Raw genomic sequence first — 22,175 nt, forward strand, 5'->3', positions numbered from 1 at the left:
TATATATATATTAAAAGATTAAAATTGCATAATAACTAACATATCTATTTTGGTTTCATCTCACGTATGATACTCATATTAAATCCTGACTAATTTAAATTCGTAACCCTGTAAGGCGTCTATATTCAAGGGGAATTATATTACTCCGTAACATGTTTCTTTTTTTATATTCAACGGACGAATCTCCTGAAACCTTAGATTGAAAATAAAGAAATTTTATCTGTTCCATCACAATTCTAATCGATAATCTTAACTAACAGTCAAACAGAAGATATTTCTAACTATTCAACTTTATGTTATATATCCAAAGTCCAAATTTGATACTACACCACTTTATTTTTGGAATCTTACTTTGTTGAACCAAGTGTTCACACATAATTCTTGTGAATGAATTAGGAAAAGTAATAATAAAATATTGTAGCTAAGAGCAAAAGAAAGTATTTAGTCATTTTTTCCCCCCATGATTCATGGAATTTGTTAGTTGATTTATCTTTATTGAAATGGCAGGCAATGACTCTTCTGATATACACTTCACTTTTTCATAATTTTCTTCCTTCTCATCACAAGGAAATCATTAGTCTGTTTTTACATTGTTTTTTCAAAAGACATATAGACCCCTTGACTTTGATTAAACGCGTCATTAGAGTCTAAGATTTGCTTTATTAAATACATACTTAACTAATTGTGTTACATATGTAATATGACTTAACATCCTCGCTGAAGTTTATCTATTATCTATATTCAATTGAGGTTCAAACTCTCCATGTGATCGATATTTGCTTAAACTTTATATTATATCAAATCGCGATACAAGGCATACCACATCCCTAACATTGTAGGCAAAGTGGCTTTGACACCATATTTAGTTATTAACTACCAAAATCACTAGTTATATTGTCCCCTTTAGACTTAGGTCCATATATACGACCTTAATGTGTGTACTAAGGTCTAAGACCACATATAAAATGTAGAATATTTGAAAAGGCATATATTTTATTATTAAGATAATATCTTTAAATGTGAGAAAGATCTCAATTTATGTGGTGTTGTACATAAATCTAGCAACAATGTTAATCGTGATGATGGTTGTGATGGTTGCGCTTGGTGAAGGTAGTTCATGGTTGTGAAATGAATGACGATTATATAGGTGGTCGATGAGAGTAATACACATCAAACTCAACTAGAAAACGTTTGGTGTTCAACTTAATTAACGTTAATCGTAAATAAACAATAAGATGGAGAAAAACACTTCTTGTAAGTCAACTCCTACATACTATATCACGTGAGCAATTACAAAAGATAACTACAAAAATAAAAAAGTAATTCCAATCTTGAAAGAGGAAAAAAAATAAAAAGAATATAAAAAATTGGGATAGTACTACAAACACAGGGAAAATTCATGGGGAAATGTGCGAAAAATAAATACTTCAATCTACAAGAAAATGTATCATTTGTTGCTACTGTGCATTTTAAGCTGGTTTTACTAACCACAACATCTTCACATTCAGAAGTGATTGACATAATAAGTTAAACTTCAAATTTGCACAAAAGACATGTTTATGATCAAAATCAATGAATTAAGTATTCTCTTGTACTTCTCTATCTGCAAAATCAGCAAAAGAAATAATAATCAAAAATCAGACTCGAGTGTGTGACCTAGTGGTCAATGGAGGGGGAGGAGAAAAGGTCTAAAGTAAAGCACTAGGTGATTTCTTTCTATTTTGTCCGAGCGTTGGTAGACAGTTAGTATATCTATGCTAAGTGGGAGGTACAGTGAAATTAATCGAGGTGTGCGCGAGCAAGCCTAGACATCACCGTTGTAAACTAACTTTGCCTGTGGGTCAGCATAGGCGTGTTGCGAACATATTTATGACAAAAAGTTGGTAATAAGAAGAGGTTACCTAGTGCTAGAGTTGCCAAGTGTAAGCTCAAGATCATCAGTAGCACACTCCTCGTGAATTCTTTCACCTTCCCATGGCTTCACTAATCCCATCATATGGCTGCCAAATGCAAACTCTGCTGAAATAGCATCCGACATTGGTACGTCAGCTGTTTGGTCGATACCTGAGGCAATGGCAGGAGAACATGCCCCGCTTTGCCCTGGTGTCCACATCCGAGACCCTCCATTTGATATTGGCTCCTTGAATCCGAATGGATTTGGTGAGACAAGGCTAAACGTAGGGGATGAAGGTCCGTCTTGTGGAGTTTGAACACCAGAAAGCCAACCTGAATCTGGTGGTGTTTGACGACCAGGACTGGCGGGGGTAGAGGATGGTAAGAAGGCATAGTGTTGTTGTGCCCATCCTGAATTTGCCATAGGATCATCGCTCATTCTAGGTGTACGAGCTGTGGGAGAGCTCAAAGGTGGAGTAACAGGCGCACTTATAGAGCTCCCAGGAATGTACAAATGGTAGGGAAATCTGGATGATGAAGGCGATGATCCGGATGAGAGATTCTTAAGCCAAGGAATTAGGGTGTTAGGATCATGATTATTTTGGACATTTGCAACATAATTGGATGAGACTGGGCTAGGGAAAGATGATGAAGCAGGACTTGGATTATACGAAGCACCCGGACTCGGTTGGTAAGATGAGCAGGGGCTTACAGATGCTGAATAACCTATAATATCCACATGTCCTACTGGCTTGCATCCCTGGAAAATAGAGAATCGATTAGCATATACAAAAATGAATAATCACAAAAAGAATCGAGAATAAATCTGTCACCAGAACAATGCAATTATGGCAGAAGCAAACATCATATTCATAAGGTGTTGCACATTGATGACTACTGGCTGATAAACAATGAGCCAAGATCATCAATTTTTAAGTTCTAATGATTTTTTAAAGACGTCAGACATCTAAGTTTTAGACGCAGCATAAACAATCTTTGAGCCGAGGGTCTATTGGAAACAGCCTCTCTCCCCTATCTAACCTCCCCAGATCCCACTTGTGGGATAAGAAAGGGTTTGTTGTTTTTGTTGTTGTATGCAGCATTAACAAGATTGTATTTTAGTGCCAAGCAATCAGGCAGACCTAAATGCCTCGATAATTTCCAAGTCATAGATTAAAATATCAACTCAAACAAAAGCCACCAAGAATGCACACTAATTTTGCCACCAGGTTGTACGTTGACCGCTCATCTCTACCATTCTTCTATAATTTACCTGTCGACACAGAAGCAGAGACAGCACTTAATAAATAGTAATATTATGAATCTGGAGCAACTAAATTCTGTTCTTATGAGGTTAGCAATCTACTTTGATGTTAGAAGCCAACTTCTGCAACACATGGACCAACAAAACTCAGCTCTTCTGAGACCATTGATCTTTACTATCCAATGATTGATACTATTGGCCGATCAGGATCACAGTACATAACTTACAAGTACAGGGAATGAAAGGAGATGAAACCCAATGAAATGGAAAACCATTTGCATGGATTAAACAAAAATTTAGTTAAACCAAATAGTCATTGGTAGGACCTCATATCTTTAATGTATATTGCATAACATCTTCATTCACCTATATGTAAAATTGAAATTTGAAATTCATCTTCAATGCATTTGCAGAAAAATCACCTTAGGATGGATCTGAGCTCAGCAATAAAGTTTGCTTTTTTAACCAAAAAAAGTCCACCTCTTTTTCACCGAGAAGACCATTTTCAAGTAAATCACCTATATAAGCTGATGACAAGGGTAAAAAGTACTTAATCATATGGTCTTTCTAGTTGCGGTTCAAATTGGTTGTATCTTTTTCAATCATGTATGCAGCACTCGTACAAAGGTGCATGTATCAGGGTCAACTCTCTTCTTATTTGAATCTTCTTAAGGACAAGACCCTACCGTATGCTAGGACCCTCAACCAAGTTCTACCCTTCCCACATTTCCTTCTGTTTTGAAGAGGAAAATCAAATTTCTCCACATGGGTTGATCCTCCTGTTCCTTATGGCTTAGTAAGACAACAGTATAGTGAGGCCATTTTCTGTTTGACATGAATATTTTTAACTAAGGTACTTTGAAGATTGTTTCGTAGTCCTTAATATTTTAACTCAGTCCATACATAATATAAGAGTTCCTCATCCACTCCAATTGACCTCATTCCACATGAATTCAAAAAAAATTACTGGATTCATCACCCGGTACTTGTGCTGGTGGAAGATAACTTGTGTCCGGAGGAATTAATTGAGCTACGCACAAGCTGGCGGGGACATCAACACTACAACAACATACCAGTGTTATCCCACAAGTGGGGGGCTAGGTAGTAGTGTGTATGCAGACCTTACCCCTAACTTGTGCAGGTAAAAAGGTTGTTTCCAATAGATCTCAAGCGGTGGGGACACCACCTTCATAAAAAGTACTAGCGCAATCATCTTTAGCACTCCAGTGATGACTGTTATCCACCTTCCACAATTTTTAGATTTAGGCTCCAAATGCATCACCAAAAATCTGAACTCTTTTTGTCATAAAATGGACACTAAAATTTTCATCCACAACAATTATGAATTATTGGTCCCCCTTCCCACCATTGACCAAAGACTCACTATAATGACAGACAATCCCTACATATTCATGATATAAAAGTACCAACATACCCAAAAAGAATTGGACATAACCCACACCCACACCCTAAAGGGGCAAAGAATGATGGCACTATCAGTAGTGTCAACACCATGATTATAAATTTATACTCTGAGACCCATATAAACAGTTCTCTCATCCAATACAAAATTAATTTCCCCACACGCTTTACAGCCTCAACAATTAATTACTCCATTTTTTTCTCTTTTTTTTTTTGTGATACAGAATCCAAAGATTTGATATCTACTTTCCTTTTATATTATAATTATACCTTATAAACTTTATAACAAACTACAACATAAAGTATAATAAATGACACCCAACATTCAAGAACATCTAAGGCCCACAAATTTGATAACCAATCCACACCACCTCAAAACAACTATTGAATCACATGCTTGACTTTAGATTGGCAATGCATTTAACCCCGGAAATCTCGGTAAAAGACTAACCAAATTGGATACACAAATTATTAGAAACTAATGTAACTTTATCGATAGACGCAGATCCAAGATTTGAGTTTTAAGAGCTCTCAATTCTAGGACAACAAGTCGGCAACCATCAGTGCTAGTAATTTATCTTCAACATATATACATGGTTTGGACCAACGAAACTGGATCCAGCCAAACCCATATGCTAAAGGCTACCTCCGCCCTTGCTATATGACCCGACAATATAAAAAATAAGAGTAACTTAACGTGTTATACTCCCGCCAATTTAATTTATATGACAAATTTCCTGTACAGTCTGTTCTGGAAAAACATGACAACTTTCTAAAATTAGAAATCATTCATCTTAAACTTATCATTATACCATTAATGAGAAATTTTTAGAACTACACAGTTTTACGAAATGTTTAAGACTAACATTTCAAAAGTCTTATAGCTAGTAAATGTTATTTCGTGTTTTTTTAAACCACAACTTTAAAAAATTCTCCTTTTTTCTTAAACTCAGTACATATCCAAATTTTTCCACATAAATTGAAAAGTTGAGAGTATCTTTTACTATACTACTACTATTATTATGAAAATTTACTGGTTATTAGCTTTTGTGTTTGTATTTTACATCATCAGTGTATGAAACTTAAAACTTTGTTAGAAATATGGGATGACAATGCCAGAGACAATGATGCATCAAGAGGTTGTACTATGTGGGTTGAGTGGTGAACCTTTGAAATTCCCAAAATGCCCTTTGAAGAAGTAAAAAAGAATCTGCTCGAGTCAGGAGACAGAAACTGCAATCACTCTAAGAACGTAGCTTTCAAGCATCATCACAGGTGAAAATGCAGTAAATTTGGACACATTTGACCATAAAAATTATTCACTTTTTCTCGGAATAATTACACTTTATTCGAAAATGAATGTTTTGCCGTGAAAATTCAAACTCAATAACAGCTCATGAACTATTTTTCTTCAATTTTCAACTCCAGCTCCACAAATTCGTGGGAAAAAAGTGAAAAATATTTTAAATCTATGGCCAAACGCATAAAAAAACGACTGCGTTGACCTTCTACAACAAAGCAAAAGTATAGACAAGAGTGTGAAGATACAAGTATTCAGCAGGGGCAATCTCGTCCAAATCGAGCATTTTGCAGAAATATTCAAACTTTTCAGAAAATCACAGACTATGAATCTATGAACTTGATATTCCGATCGAAAATATAACAAAAATTAGCTCAATCCGAACCGATTAATAAGCTCAGTTCCGCTAGATGAATTAAAAAAATCAGTATTAATAGGCAATAACTTCAATTTACCTTTTTGTAAGTAGTTCCATCTTCTTCAACGATCCAACCAGCTTCTTTACACAGAGCTTTCAACACCTCGTTGTTATCACAGTGTTTAGGAAGCTTATAGTTACCGTACATTCTAAGTCCGGCGAAGATCTTCGCGGCGATCGCTCTTCGCCGTCGTTCTCTCCGTTTGTTGTTCTCTCTTTCCTTCCATGTCGGTAACCTCGTGCCGGAAGTCATTCAGGTCGCCGGAATACTGCTGTAAATAGAGATCGAACCGGATTAAAAAAGCGGTTCGAGTGTGAAACCGGTTTAGTTCTGGATCGGCTTGAAGTTGAAAATTTGTAAGATGAAGAAGAAGAAGAGGAGGGAGAAGTAAATATGTGAACGGTGAGTTTAATATTGCCACTAAATGATTAAAATATTACGTAGATTGCCACTTAGGTTTTGTTTGTTTTGGAAAAAAAGTTTATTTCAATTTTCAAGATTGAAATTAGTCGAGGCAGAGTCATAATTTATAATTTATGCGTTTATTATAGTTCTTTTGTTTATTAGATTTCGCATTGGATAGATAAATAAATTATGAGATAAGAGTCAAGTCAATTGAGTTTTGTTTAATCTGTATTTGTAGTTTCACCCCTCATGATAATCAGAATAAATAACATATCTTATATATAATAATAGTAAATTTAATATAATTTTACAAGTGGAGTTAGGAGAGAATAAGATGTATACATATATGTGCTCCTGTTTTTGTTCTAGAAGAATTGTTTCTGATATAAATCGACTCAAAAGGAAAATTATTGAAGCGTGAACATATAAAAGCAAACAAATAATAGCACATGTCGAAGAATAAGGAATTACACGACTATTGTTACTACACACAAGGAGGAGAGGAGCTATAGGAGACTAGCCGCTTACCTCACTCACCTGAAGTGCATACTAACAATCGTTATCAATTATTATTTTATTTTAATTCTCGACTTTCATATCCTCTTATCTAGGGTCATGTCTTGATTAGTATAGCAAAAGGTATATCATGATCCGTCTTTTCACAATTGACATACCTTTACTTCTCATCTCACACTTTCTCTTCCTGAAGTGCATACTAACAATCGTTATTAATTATTATTCTATCTTGGTTCTCGATTTTCATACCCTCTTATCTAGGGTCATGTCTTGATTAGTATAGCAAAAGGTACATCATCTGTCTTTTCACATTTGACATACCTTTACGTCTCATCTCACACTTTCTCTTCAGATGCATGTTAAAATTATCTCCGTTTCACTTCTCTAATTTTAACTAATATCCAAAATGAAAATATCGAATAGACTTAATCCCAAATTTTATATCGAAATAACCCCTAATTTCTATACCCAAACGACTCCTACTGATTTATTTTTTAAAAAAAAATTAAAAAAATAATAATTTTTAGTCCTGGAAATGTGGGAAGTGCACGTGTTTAGTCTTTTTAAACGGGGGTGGGGGGTTGGGATAGGCAGGTAGCTGCATGGAAAGTGAGCGTCATTGTGCATAAATATTCCTTTACGACATCGTTTCAACTTTTGGCGGGACCACGTGGCACTTCATGTAAATATTTTACGTTGAGAATATAATTCAAGGAAGAAAATAATCAAATGTATTAAATATTTTAATCACTTAAATTTGTCATTAGTAAGTAAAAAATTTAATTAAAGGATCCATAGTTTTCATTGTGTATTTGTGTAGTATGAAAAAATTCATAAAGGTTTAATTTTTTTTTAATGGTTAAATTTTGGTCATTTTTTATAAATCATAATTATCTTCATATGTTATTAAAACATCCAAGATAACTTTAACTAATTTAACGCGCATGCATAATTTATTTTTAGTTACCTTTTTGAAAATGTGGCAACAAAACATGATCTGTCCATATTATCATGGATAAAAAAAATAAATGAATATTAATTATAATATAAATATTTATTTTGTTTATCTTAATGTTAATTTTTTAGTAGATAATATCTATATTTGATCTATATTTAAATGGTCAATGATCCAATCTATATTTTAAGGGTCGGATTGAATAGTTTTTTTGAAAAAAAAACCATTTTGCAATCCTTATTATGGGTATATTAGATAATATATAAATTTATGATACTACTTATGTATAAATAAAATTTTATATTTGATATCGATAAGATCAAAAATCTATATATGACAGTAGGGATATACTCTTATACATAAATAACATATTATACTGATATCGATAAGATCAAAAATCTATATATAAGGTGTAGGGATATACTCTTAATGTTTCGGTGAAATCTAGAATACACATCATGCATGCTTGATGCAAAATAGATGATATTATGTCATATTAAAGAGTATCGCCTTAAGCTAGTTATCCCAACAAATTGATATCAAATATATATAATAATTCAATAAAAATAAGTATAAAGATAACAAAATGATGTTTGTAACTCCACCATTACAATGCCTAAGGTGAATCATAATAAGCATGTAAGAAGAAGCTAGCTTTAGGATTTGTTGGACAAAATTAATGTTCGATTACATATACATAGAGAGGGGGTAGCGCATAATCAATTTCAAAAATTAACTAAGAGATCGTGATAATTAGCCATTTAGAACATAATTTGAGGGGGGAGACTCGTGGATAGTGATAATAGAACGGGTTAATTTTAATTTAAGAGAAATATTATGAAGTGTATGAACAAAATTCACATTAAAAAAAAATTACATATAATTATAGATTATACTCTTAAAGGCCGATTAATATGAGGATGAAATATACAAATTAATCATTTAATTAGTATATCCTGTATGATTAGTCATTCAACAACATACCTTGATAACTTATCCTATAATTTATAGTGATAAACAATTTCGAAATTAACTAAGAATCCTAACAAATACAACATAAAACAATTCTAAGTTTTATCTCCTCATAATTCCCTTATTCATCATGTCAAATAACCCCTTAATGATATGAGCATTTTGAGGAAAATAGTATGAATTTAACCTAAAACTGTCAATATTACATAATATTAAAAGATTAAGAGAGTATTATCTCAATTTCAATTTATATGATGTTGTTTGACTTGATACAAAATTTAAGAAAGAAAATTATAATTTTTTAAAAAATCATAAATATTTGTGTGTTAAATCAGAACGAAATGAACATTTTAAATACAAATTATTGATATTAAATATAGAAACATGTTATTCTCTTTTAAATAAGCTTAACTGGAAAAATGCAAACATAAATTTGGACATAGTATGTGTTATGTATTTACTATACACAATTATTTAAAAAGAATTACATTAAATAACTATTCTTAGAATTTTATCGAAAAATCTCCCCATCTCTCAAACTCTCACCCGTCTCTCCCCTCATCCATCTCTTGCCGCCTCTCTCTCATTCTCATCACCTCTCCATCTAACTTTCAACTAAATTGAAATTTAGTAAGCAACAAACGGCGTGAGCAGATAATATATTATTGATACAGGCGAGTAGTTTGTACCAAATGAGAAATGATGGAAACTTTGATCACTCAAGCTATTGATACAAATTTATACAACTTAATATAATTATATCCGTCGATACAAATTAATTACATTAATTATATTAATTATACAATAAAATACAATATCTACTCATCGCCTCTCTCATCTCTTTTTCTATTTCGATCGCCTCTCTCTTACTTCTAACGTATAATTATAAATCACAATTTTTTTTAAAATATCTTTATTAACTCAAACTTATATTAACTGCTTAAAAAATGGTTTAACTACTCATTTCACACTCTTAAAATAACCACCCTATATAACTATATATAATAAAATATGAATAAACATCCAAAAACAATTGAGAAGAAGTCTTTGAGAAAAGGGTCAAAGTAAACCTCTTCATCTTTCTATGTGCCTCTTCTTGTTAAGGACTATTCTTGATTTTTTCTTACAGGTAATTTTCTCACAATGGATTTCTTGTATTTTCAGATTTGACATGATTTGTGCTTTTGTTTGAAGTTTTTTGGAGTAAAATTGATTGTTTTTAGCGAATTTGAGGTAATGGGTTTCTGGATAATCTGTAAAGTTGTTAACTTTTTCTATTGTATATCTTTGAAGGGTATTTGTATTTATGAGTGATTTGAGCTTTTGCTTGAAGTTTTAGAAGTAAAATCGATTGTTTTTGGAGTAAATTTGATTGTTTTTAACGATTCTGATGTAATGGGTTTCTGGATGATCTGTAAAGTTATTAACTTTAGAATTGTATATATTTTGTGGGTTTTTATGTTTATGTGTGATTTGAGCTTTTGGTTGAAGTTTTGGGAGTAATTGTGATTGTTTTAACGAGTTTGCTGGAGTGGGTTTCTAGGTAATCTGTAAAGTTATTAACTTTTTCTCATTTTCTTGCACTTTCTAGTTAATTGTGTTTTTTGCTGATTTTCTGAGTTCTGTGTGTGATTTGAGCTTTTGATTGAAGTTTTGGGAGTAATAGTGATTGTTTTACGACTTTGGTGTGATGGATTTCTGGGTAATCTGTGAAGTTATTAACTTTTCTATTGTATGTCTTTTGTGTGTTTTTGTATTTATGTGTGGTTTGAGCTTTTGCTAGAAGTTTTAGAAGTTAATTTGATTGTTTTTGGATTAAATTTGGTTGTTTTTAAAGACTGTGATGTAATGAGTTTCTGGGTAATCTGTAAAGTTATTAACTTTTCTCATTTTATTGCACTTTCTAGTTAATTGTGTTTGCAAGGTTTTGAGTTGTGTGTGTGTTTTGATCTTTTCATTGAAGTTTTGGGAGTAATGATTATTGTTTCAACGTCTTTGATGTAATGGGTTTCTGGGTAATCCATCAAGTTATTTTCTCATTTTTTTTGTTTCTAGTTTTGACAGGGAAAGTTTGCTTGCAAATTTTTGAGTTATGTGTGTGGTTTGAGCTTTTTCTTGAAGTTTTAGGAGTAATGGTTATTGTTTTAAGTACTTCGATGTAATGGGTTTCTGGGTAACCTGTGAAGTGATGGGCTTCTCTCATCTTCTTGCACTTCCTAATTTTGACTGTGATTAGTTGTAAAAAAAGGGAAATTGGGTTTTGCAAATATCTGAGCTTTAGTGTGAAAAAAGACTCTTTTTTTAGCATTTGTTTGAGAAATGTAAATCTTGGTTTTCTTTTAAGGCAAGTTATTTGAGTTTTTCTTGAAGTTTTGAGTAATAATGATTGTTTTAACGACTTTGATGTAAATTGTTTCTGGATGATTTATTAAGTAATTAAGGTTTCTCATCTTCTTACACTTTCTGATTTTGACTTGCGGGAAGTTGGGTTTTGAAAATTCCTGAGTTTTAGTGAAAAAAAGAACTGTTTTTAGCATTTCTTTGAGCACTAAAAATCCTGGTTTTCTTTAAAGACAATTTATTTGAGCTTTTTCTTGAAGTTTTGGGAGTAATAATGATTGTTTTAACGACTTTGATGTAAATTGTTTCTCTAAAGTGATTAACTTTTCTCATCTTCTTGCACCTTTCTGATTTTGTGCTTATAAACTTAAGGGAGAATGGGCCTTGGAAATTTCTTGAGTATTAGTGTGAAAGACTGCGTTTTTAGTATTTGTATGAGAATTGGAAGTCTTGGTTTTCTTTGAAGACAAGTTATTTGAGCTTGTTCTTGAAGTTTTGGGAGTAATAATGGTTGTTTTAATGACTTTGATGTATTGTATTTCTAGGTATTCTGACAAGTGTTTAACATTTCTCATCTTCTTACGCTTTCTAATTTTGACTGTGATTGGTTGTAAATGCAGGAAAGTTCGGAAATTTCTGAGTTTTAGAGGGTGAAACGGCTATCTTTTGAATTCAAGCTAGCATTTGTTTGAGCACTTGTGGAAACTCATGATGGGCCGCAATCTCTTTTAACAATTCTTTAGCAAATTTTTGTGTTTTGGAAGCTATCCAGAGCTGGGACTTGAATGGAAATGTGTATTTGCAAATAATTTGTATGATCAGGTGGGAGCTGCTTCAATTGAATTTATCAGGCTACCCTTTTCCGAAAGCTCCGCAGGACCACCTACCACTAGTCTTCGGCCGGAGGGGTTTATTGCACTTGGACGATTCTATTCCTACGAATAGAGACCGCAGAGGAAGGCGTTGTCACGAGACCCGCAGGAAATCAAGGTGATAACACTTTTGGTTGGTTGTATCTGTATGTTGGGAATCTGATAAGTTGATCTTCCCTGTCAGTAAGGATTTGTCACTTGTAGTTGAGCTTCGTCTTGTGAGTTTCATTTCAAGGGGTTGTGATTTGGATTTGAACTTACCATGGATGAAGCTCCTTGCAGCGTCAATGCACTGCCTCCGTTTATTGCAAAGATATATGAAATGGTGGATGATCCCTCCACTGATCCAATAGTCTCATGGAGTTCAAACAATAAAAGTTTTATTGTTCGTAATCCTCCTGATTTTGCAAGAGATTTGTTGCCCAGATACTTTAAGCACAATAATTTTTCCAGCTTTATCCGACAGCTGAACACTTATGTAAGAAATTGGTTTTACTTGATTCATTTGCAGTGATATTATTTTTAAATTGAGTTTCAATCTTTTACTGCTTTTATTCTTATTATCATGTCGTTTGCTCTTTTGTCAAACCAGGGATTCAAGAAAATAGATCCCGAACAATGGGAATTCGCAAATGAGGATTTTCTTAGAGGTCAGCCACACCTTTTGAAGAATATCTATAGACGGAAACCTGTTCACAGTCATTCTGTACAGAATATTCATAGCCTCTCATCATCTGCATTGACCGAATCGGAAAGACAAGGGTATAAGGAAGATATTGAAAAGTTGAAGCATGAGAACGAATCGCTTCATTTAGTTCTACACAGGCATAAACAGGATCATCAAGGACTTGAAATGCAAATGCAGGTCCTCAACCAACGTGTCCAACAAGTGAAAGACCGGCAAAAGAACGTGCTGTCTACTTTAGCTCGAACCATAAATAAACCAGGATTAGCTTTGAGTCTCATGCCACAACTGGAAATGAATGAAAGGAAGAGAAGGTTGCCAGGAAACAGTTTTCTTTACAATGAAACAGGCCTGGAAGATAATCAAGCGAGTTCTTCTGAAAATACGACTAGGGAAAATATGGACCATACTTCTCTTTCGACTCTCAACAAGGAAGTGCTAGATCAGTTGGAATCTTCTTTGACCTTTTGGGAGTATACACTGCGTGACATTGATCAAACTAGAATGAGACGGAGCTCTTCAATAGACTTGGATGAATCTATCAGTTGTGCCGATAGCCCTGCTATATCTTACCCACAACTAACTGTTGATGTTGGATCTAAGGTTTCTGATATTGACATGAACTCTGAGCCTAATGGAAACACTACTCCTGATGTTACTCCGCCAGAAAACCGAGTAGAGACTGCTAGTCACAATGTGCCAACAGGAGTAAATGATGTATTCTGGGAACAATTCCTTACTGAGAACCCTGGTTCTACTGATGTAAAGCCGGAGAGAGAAGATATGGAGAGCAAAATAAGTGAATCCAAAACAGTTGAGGATGGGAAATTTTGGTGGAACAGGAAGACTGTAATTAGCCTTACAGAACAGTTGGGACATCTTACTCCAGCAGAGTGAATGTAATGTGGCAGGGTATGTACTATTTTTGATAGTAAATGTTTATTTGCCTGTTTCTTGTTGTAAATTTAGAGAAAGTGATTTGTCGGAGTACATAGAATTTTGGTATATTAACCTTTTTTTTTTGTTTTTGCATGACATGATATAGTGAATGATAGAGTCGATCAGTCTTAATGCCTGTCTGGCATAATTTCATGTATTATGTAGTTATATTCTTTCCAGCCTTGCCTGTCCATGTTGCCGATTTGTGTTACATAAGATGAGAGTAATTTTTCTAGCACTATGTTAATGCAATCCTTTTGCTTTATTTCTCTTGTTATCCTTGTATGAATATGCAATGTTTGTATGAGTCGTCGTTCCAGCATTTAAATCCCAAATCAGTTGGGGTAGGCTATATATGATTCTATTATACTCTTCTGCTCAGGGTGTTCAGTTGTTTCATGCTATCAATAGAAACACACGACGTGTGTTATACTGTCTATACTGATTCTGGATATGTTATGGTTGCGGATATCTTTTATGATTCTCGATCTGTTAGCATTTAAACTAATTCCTCCGTGCCCCTAAGAATGGTTTACCAGAGCTCGGCTAGATTCCTATGAGGTAATAGTTGCTGCTCGATGTGTTCAGTAACTCGGACGTTCTTGATTGTCAAAACCTTTGTTGACTGTACACACTGATGTTTGTATTGCTTCTTTGTTAGACAATCAATTGTGTCATTTTATTTCTGTTTGATGCTTCTTGTTTCCAGTTTCGCACATTTGATTACTAGTGTATAATTTCATTACGAAACGATGTGTTTAATCTCTCCTATGTCAACAAAGTCTAAAAGGATAGACTTTGTTGATGTATAAATAGAATTTTGTCTGAAACACATTGTTGGTCTGAAGTTGAGAAAATTGTTAGCCTAGATGTGTTTTCTTTTTTTAAAAAGAAGATATCTTGTTTGCTTTTTAAGCCGAGGGTCTATTGGAAACGTCTTTAGCGTACATTTTACCCTCTAGACCCCACTTGTGAGACTACATGATGTGTATATTGTTGTTATTGTTGATATACCAACATGTTCAATTCCTGCTGGTGAATGTTAGTCATGGTCAGGGTCACAAGTTCCTTATGGTTGAAATTATGTACAAGATCTTGAGTAAGTGTGACCTTAGTTATCAATGAAGCAGGTGAAAAGTACAGGAAACTAGAGTCTAAATCCTAATAAAGACAAAACGCTATAGGTGATATCGTCCCGTCGAGCTAAATCTTGGTCTTATAGAGTTATCTATTGCATGTTCTGGTGAACAGTCAAGGCAGACGCAAGTTGGTCTAGATATTGTTGCTATTGATATATTCATGCCATTAGTGTCATTTTTTCAAAGTGGAGAAGTTTGTAGACCCAAAGAGCAAATGAATGGTGTTAAGGCCATGTGGTTAAGGGCTGCTAGTCTTCAAAGGTGGACTCTTAAATCCAAAACAAGTGGTGTTTGTGTGAAATTTCTGTCTTCTTATCAACAAGAAATAATATTAGTCAAAGATTCTATATGCTTTATGTGGCCTTTCAGAAATTAAAAGGGCAAAAAAAAACATCTCTATGCAAATTGGTTGCTTTTTTTTACATTGAAAATTGTGCAGAATTATTGAGTCAGCTTTCTTTTTCATTTGATTTTCGATATCAACATTCAAATTTATTATGAAAAGTCTTATATTGGGAGTAAAATATTTCTCAACAAAGAAATTGACTTTTGTACCTAGCAGAGTTTGATATGAGACCTCTGCTTTAGGATGAAGAAGTATTCATCATTCCATTATAATTCTACTTTGGTAAAGACAAAGGATATCAGATAATTTATTTGCTTGGTGCTTAAGCTTTACTCGATTTTTATATTGGTGCAAGGCAAACTTGTATCGTTGGTATCAAATAATAGATTTTTGATGAAATAATCGAGATGTACCTAATTTGATCTGAACACATTTATCTTAGTTATATAACAAAAAAGAGTGACAACTAACATAGTATAGCAAGAAGAGAAAACTCAGATAGGCAACATAAAAAAATCAAATACAAAACTAAAGGTTTATTGGGAATTCAATCGAAGTACAATTTAAGAGACAATTTAGTTCAACCACATCTAGAATATAAAGATCATATTTGGTCTAAGAAAGATATGTATTTGGTTATTTTTCAATGTCCAGTATCCACATTGGAGCGCTTTTTAACAAAGGCGATTATGTACTCGTTAGGACTATAGCCTGAAAGTCTGAAACCTTTTGATTAAAATTGGAGTACTTACTACTTCACTACAACTCTTATCGGTGATTATATTATATTTATTATACTTGGAAATTTACTTCTTGTTTTTTAAATAATTGTCGATTTAATCAATAAAAAGTGCCTAAAGTTTTGATGAAACTTTGAATATGAGAAATTAATAACATAAAAACTTATATTTCACTGAAATTCGCTAATTTCTTCTTATACATTTCAATATAAAAACTCATAATTTTTCGCGAAAAATATTTTCCTAAAAAAAGGTCATTTCCCACCTACCAAAAACACTCATAATTTTTGCTTTTGTAGCCCAAATTGGAGTTGTTACAAAACTTCCTTAAATGGGTCTTGTGGGGTTACAATTTTGATGATATAAAGTTCATAAAAACAAAAGAAATTTTCAAAGTTTAGTATTTTCTTAAAAAAGGAATATTTGCATCTTAAGTCATCAAAATACCAAAAAAAAAAAAAAAAGTAAGAAAAAAACAGTACTTGTACTTTCTTGTTACATGATAAAAAGCATCCCTTTGAGTTCAAGAATACCCCATTTTTCTTCATCAAAAAGTTTACATTTTCACACCAAATAAAAATTAAAATAAATAAATAAATTGGGATTTCCATTTATCCAAACATTTTCAATATCTTTTATTCAAAACAAAACAATGTTTTCTTTCATTTCTTTTTAACTTCTAAGTTGAATTAATGAACTAGTATATGGTTCATGCAATAAGGTGTGATATCCGATAACTTAGTCCAAGAGTTATAATATCAGGACTATAAATAATTTTGAAATAACTTAATTCGCGAACCAAATGATCGAGTTTACAAACACATTATTAATTTGTTAGGTAATTTTGCTGACAAATAGATCTTCTTTCTCAGAGGTTTTGGTAAAAAGATCATTTTGAATATTTATTTCAAAATCAAGTTGGAACCTAACCAATCATTAAAAAAGAAAAGAAAGTGTCAACAACAAAACCAGCTGCCATATCATAATTTACCAAATCACTTGTATAGGTGTAAAACATAATTAATCAGATATCTCGGATTCAAGCTAAGTATGATATCACATCTGTTAGAGAACACTTTACCTCCCATGATTGATGTGGAAATTTACGATAGGATCAAGATTTAATCAAGTCCTAATTCGGATAACATACAACGATAGAAGAAATATAACTAAAGAAAAAACACTATAATAAGAAAAAAAAAATTAGTAACAAATTATGTCGCTAAACAACAAGATATCTCACTATAATTGGTTCCTATTTTTTTTTTTTTAAATTGCTATACAACAAATATTTATCGCTAATCTTATTTAGCAATGAATTATCAATAAGTCGATTAGCTACGAGTTATTTACCGAAAAATATATATAAAAAATCTATAGCTAATTAATCCTGTTGTTGTTGTTGCATTTTTTTTGTAATGAAAGGACAAAGATGTTAAAAAAGTCGGTTGAATAAAGTTAATGAAACAATAAAGGGAGTAGTTGACAATTTTCACATTTATTCCGCTGCTGAACAACAAAAATTTATTGCTAATCCTATTTAACAATGAATTATCATTAAAGGAGTTAGTTGAGTAAAGTTAATGAAACAATAAAGAGAGTAGTTATCAATGGGATCGGAGTTGATTTTTCATATGGTCACTCAGTTAACTGTTATTATCTCAGTAAGTTACTTTTTCTGTTGAAGAAAATTGGAATCAAGAAAAAATACGACTTCCTGAGATAATAACTATTCCTGAGATAATAACTATCAGTTAAGTGATCATCTGAGAAATTAACTTGGATACTATTAGAATCTAAAAATTATTATGTCCCATTTCATTGTCCTTCCCAATGGTTTTAGTATATATAAGAAGTGTTAACATAGTCTAGAAAACTTACCAATGGCTCAACATGAAACTTGTTCTTCTTGGTTACTTGTTCTTTCTCTTCTTTCAATCATAGTGTCCTTTTATAGTGTTTCTTGTGTAAATCTTGATCATGAAAATGGTTACATATCGGCTGTTGGCGATTCGGAGATGAGAAGAGATGGCCTAAGAGTTGCTATAGAAGCATGGAATCAATGCAATGAAGTTGGAGAAGAAGTGCCTAAAATGGGAAGTCCAAGAGTTGCTGATTGCTTTGATGTCTATAAAGCTTCTCCTAAATCACAAGGTAAGTTGAATTCCATGTTTTGAGTTTTCGTTAATGTGTTTTGTATTTATGTTGTGCTAGTGTGGTCTTGCTCACATTGTTGGTTTAACAAACTTGAATGAAGGAACATATGATTTCAAGATGATTATGATGAAATCCTTGCTTAATTAAACGGAATGATATGATCAGTGAGGATTCATATAGCCGACCTGACTATAAGATTGAGGCATTGTTGTTTTGTTGTTTTCTCTAGATTGTCTTAAAGATATCTGACTATTGCTATACAAGGACAAATAATTGTTCTCATTGCAATGCAATTCCATACATGTTAGAACAACCAGAGGCGGAATCAGAATTTAAACTTAATAGTTTCAAAACTTGATATTTATATACATAGATATGCGGTCCATGCTAAAAGCAACGCGTATCTCCCATAAATGAAGCGACATGATTAGTAAGGATTCATATAGCTGACCTGACTCACGCGCCTCCCAAAAAAAGTAGTCGAGTTGTTGTTTCGTTGTTTTTTTTTCCGATATGTTGTGTGAAATATTTAATGTATAATACTTTTTACAGGGGGAAATAATTGTTCTCTTTGCAATGCAATACCATACATGTTGGTACATAGAGTAACAGAGGAAGAAAACAGGTTAGGTATAGGAAAATCATTTCTTGGATTGGAGAAAAAGGCAATTCTTGATGTTGATCATTATGCAGTACAAAAAGAAGTTTACTTGGGATCAAAATGTCAAGTTGAAGACAAGCCAAATCCTTGGCAATTTTGGATGATCATGCTCAAGAATGGAAACATGGATACTTACGCTGCTAAGTGTCCGAAAAACGGGCTGTTATCAGGCCCGTATGGGCCTGATAACAACTTTCCGTGTTTCGGAAAAGGGTGTATGAACCAACCATTGATTTTTCACAACTACACAACTTTACAAGGTGTTAATAGGACTACACTTAAAGGGAGTTTTTATGGTACATGGGATTTGCATAGTAAATCAAGAACAGAGAATAATTCTTCTTTTTATTCTGTTAAATGGAAGAAAGAATTGGGAAAAGGTAGTTGGATTTTTCATCATGTGTTGAAGACATCAAATAAGTATCCTTGGCTTATGCTTTACTTAAGATCAGATGCTACATTTGGTTTTTCTGGTGGATATCATTATCCAACTAGAGGCATGTTAAAAATTGTGAGTAAAAACTTATACAAACATACATTTTAATTCTACATACTTGTTTTTTTTTTATATTTGAGTCGAGGATCTATCAGAAACAGTCTCTCTATCTTCACAAGTTAAGTGTAAGACTGCGTACATACTATCCTTCTGGAGTATATTGAGTATGTTGTTGTTATTGTGTAGATACCAGAATCACCAAATTTTAAGGTGAAATTTACCTTAAATGTGATAAAAGGAGGAGGTCCAAATAGCCAATTTTACTTGATGGACATAGGGAGTTGTTGGAAGAACAATGGCAAGTTATGTGATGGGAATGTAACAACAGACGTTACGCGATACAGTGAGATGATATTGAATCCAGAAACACCATCATGGTGCAAACCAGATAGTCCAAAACTATGTCCACCATACCACATTTTCTCAAATGGATCAAGAATTCATCGAAACGATACGATTCGTTTCCCTTATGAGGCTTATCATATGTATTGTGCACCTGGAAATGGGGAACATATTGAGGAACCTAATGTTCATTGTGATCCTTATAGTAATCCTCAACCTCAGGAGATTTTGCAGATTTTGCCACATCCTGTTTGGGGGGATTATGGTTATCCTACTAGGAAAGGTGATGGTTGGATTGGAGATCCAAAAACATGGGAACTTGATGTTGGGAAGTTGTCACAATCACTTTATTTCTACCAGGTTTGAATATATTTTTCCCTTTTCTTTTCTGTTCGGTCAAACTTTTAAAATATGCTTATTTCAAAAAGTATTTTCATCTTTGAAAAAGTACTTTTAAAAAGCAACAATTAATGTTTGACTAATCAATTTGAAAAACACTTTTGTCGATATTAGAGCTTATGTTGCTCAAACTCTCTAAAAAATATTGTCGTACTTGTGTTGGCTTCTCCAAGAATGCATGCACTACTTTTGAAGAATCTAATAATACTTGTAGACATTTTTGAAGAGTTTGAACAACATAGATTAAAACAGTAATTTGTGACTGATCAATGTTTCAAAAGTAATTACGGGAAAAAACTACTTTTCTTTTTGCTTCTGAAAAACAACTTATGTTACTACTAAAAAAACGAACAAATATCTAAACTCTCCAAAATACGTGTTTTTTTGCTTTTCAAAAATTTGGTCAAACACGCTATAATTTCTACGAACTGACATTGTTGAAAATATGTACACATTCGAGTACTTGTAACGTAATGACAAGTAAATTTTTTTACAAGCGTTAATTGATAACCAAGTAAAAAATACACCTCCTATAACATGTTAAATTACACTAATAATATTGAAAGTCTTTAAAATATGTGTGTATATAACTTAAATCGTTTCAAAATACTATTTAACAATTATTGAAAAACATTTCCTAGGTATAGTTAGATTACCAAATTGATTTTTTTTCTTAAATAAAATTTAATTATGGAACATATTTTCTTGTAGGATCCAGGAACTACACCAGCAAGAAGGAAATGGACTTCAATCAACTTGGGAACTGAAATTTATAAAGATCCAAATCAAGTGGCAGAGTGGACAGTTACTGATTTTGACATTCTTGTACCTAAATAAAAGTTTAAGATGTAGAAAAGAGAAAAAAAAAATTAAAAGAATTTTATTTTTATTTATTATTACAAATTTGGGAAGATTTAAATTTGGTCTGAAGAAAGACCTTAAGTTTTCTCCAAGGTTTGTATTTTTTTTTATTACAAAAAAGTATTTTTTTGATTTGTTCCAAGTTGTTTGATTGAAATTGAGAAATAGAAGAAGCTTATGAAATTTCTATCTTGAAATTATGTTGCTCGAACTTTCTCAAAATTTTGTTGTATTTGTGTTGTTCCTCTAAAAATACATTATTTTTAAAGTATAAGTACATATCAATATTTTTGAAAAGTCCGAACTGAGCTATTTTTGAACGATTTAACTTTTGATGGATTAAGTGGTTAAACCAAACACTCTTACCAGTTGTGAATTTGGAGAGATGTCAGCAATTAACAACTAACAAACAGTCAAACATATTAGAAATTTGATTTAAAAATTATTAGTTTGATGATCTAAATGATTAGTTGAAAAAATAATAATATAAAAGATTCAATATAAAGAAACAAATCAACTACTATCCACCAATAAAACAGCAAATCAAGATTGACTTCTTAACATACTATATTATATTAGTATGTATTATTCCATAAAATTTAAGATATTACTCCACCGCTTTAATTTATGTATCTTATTTTATTTTTTTAATTTAGTACGTTTAAAATGGAAGTTATTTCTATATTTTTTTTCACGATTTTCATTTTATCCTAAGTGGCACTCTCTTATAAAACGACCTACTATCAAATCGTATAGTTAGTTGAATATGAGATCTTTCCACCTTAAATAGAGATTGCAAGGCTCGAAACTAGTTAAAGATAAAGTAGTACAACCTTTACCCTATCACAACCTTTGATGGAATTTTATGCTTAAAACAAGGACAGTCGGTTGCACTAAAGCTCCTACTATGACACTCAAGGAAGAATTAAACCAAAAAGGTCTATTATACGTAGTCTTATCCTGCAAAATTTCTACAGGAAGCCATTTCCACAGTTTAAACCCTTGACCTCAGATGTAAACAACTTTACCAATTCTATATTGTGTCCAAAATA

At 32.6% G+C, this 22,175-nt stretch overlaps 3 protein-coding genes across 5 annotated transcripts; 2 read left to right on the forward strand and 1 right to left on the reverse strand.

Annotated features, from left to right (window-relative positions):
- Nucleotides 1-1,249: 1,249 nt before the first annotated feature.
- Nucleotides 1,250-6,673, reverse strand: LOC107012145 (BES1/BZR1 homolog protein 4-like). Of its 2 annotated transcripts, XM_015211900.2 has the most exons (3): nt 6,335-6,673; nt 1,902-2,653; nt 1,250-1,603 (listed from the first exon to the last, which is right to left on the reverse strand). In XM_015211900.2, exons 1-3 carry the CDS (start codon nt 6,548-6,550, stop codon nt 1,600-1,602), a joined length of 972 nt encoding a protein of 323 aa, XP_015067386.1. In that variant the 5' UTR covers nt 6,551-6,673; the 3' UTR covers nt 1,250-1,599. The 2 variants fall into 2 exon arrangements, with proteins under 2 accessions (XP_015067386.1, XP_015067387.1); XM_015211901.2 differs by lacking the exon at nt 1,250-1,603 and having other exon boundaries at nt 1,898-2,653.
- A 3,489-nt stretch (nt 6,674-10,162) lies between these two features.
- Nucleotides 10,163-14,220, forward strand: LOC107012317 (heat stress transcription factor A-4a-like). 2 transcript variants are annotated; one of them, XM_027915886.1, is made up of 3 exons: nt 10,163-10,275; nt 12,107-12,836; nt 12,951-14,220. In XM_027915886.1, the coding sequence occupies exons 2-3, from the start codon at nt 12,621-12,623 to the stop codon at nt 13,938-13,940; spliced, it is 1,206 nt and encodes a 401-aa protein (XP_027771687.1). In that variant the 5' UTR covers nt 10,163-10,275; nt 12,107-12,620; the 3' UTR covers nt 13,941-14,220. The 2 variants fall into 2 exon arrangements, with proteins under 2 accessions (XP_027771687.1, XP_027771688.1); XM_027915887.1 differs by lacking the exon at nt 10,163-10,275 and adding an exon at nt 10,305-10,379.
- A 3,622-nt stretch (nt 14,221-17,842) lies between these two features.
- Nucleotides 17,843-21,320, forward strand: LOC107012499. Its single transcript, XM_015212364.2, has 4 exons — nt 17,843-18,361; nt 18,917-19,536; nt 19,708-20,223; nt 20,974-21,320. Exons 1-4 carry the CDS (start codon nt 18,091-18,093, stop codon nt 21,097-21,099), a joined length of 1,533 nt encoding a protein of 510 aa, XP_015067850.1. The 5' UTR covers nt 17,843-18,090; the 3' UTR covers nt 21,100-21,320.
- The last annotated feature ends 855 nt before the right edge of the window (nt 21,321-22,175 follow it).

Source organism: Solanum pennellii, chromosome 3, assembly GCF_001406875.1.
Source record: "Solanum pennellii chromosome 3, SPENNV200".
Taxonomy (NCBI): Eukaryota; Viridiplantae; Streptophyta; class Magnoliopsida; order Solanales; family Solanaceae; genus Solanum; species Solanum pennellii.

Bases quoted from the DNA above. Each gene is read 5' to 3' on its own strand.
- LOC107012145 (XM_015211900.2), bottom strand. From the start codon at position 6,550: ATGACTTCCGGCACGAGGTTACCGACATGGAAGGAAAGAGAGAACAAC. The intron at 2,654-6,334 runs GTAAATTGAAGT...TCTATTTTCCAG, and splicing joins ATGGAACTACTTACAAAAAG to GGATGCAAGCCAGTAGGACA.
- LOC107012317 (XM_027915886.1), top strand. From the start codon at position 12,621: ATGGATGAAGCTCCTTGCAGCGTCAATGCACTGCCTCCGTTTATTGCA. The intron at 12,837-12,950 runs GTAAGAAATTGG...TTGTCAAACCAG, and splicing joins TCCGACAGCTGAACACTTAT to GGATTCAAGAAAATAGATCC.
- LOC107012499 (XM_015212364.2), top strand. From the start codon at position 18,091: ATGGCTCAACATGAAACTTGTTCTTCTTGGTTACTTGTTCTTTCTCTT. The intron at 18,362-18,916 runs GTAAGTTGAATT...TACTTTTTACAG, and splicing joins AGCTTCTCCTAAATCACAAG to GGGGAAATAATTGTTCTCTT. The intron at 20,224-20,973 runs GTTTGAATATAT...ATTTTCTTGTAG, and splicing joins AATCACTTTATTTCTACCAG to GATCCAGGAACTACACCAGC.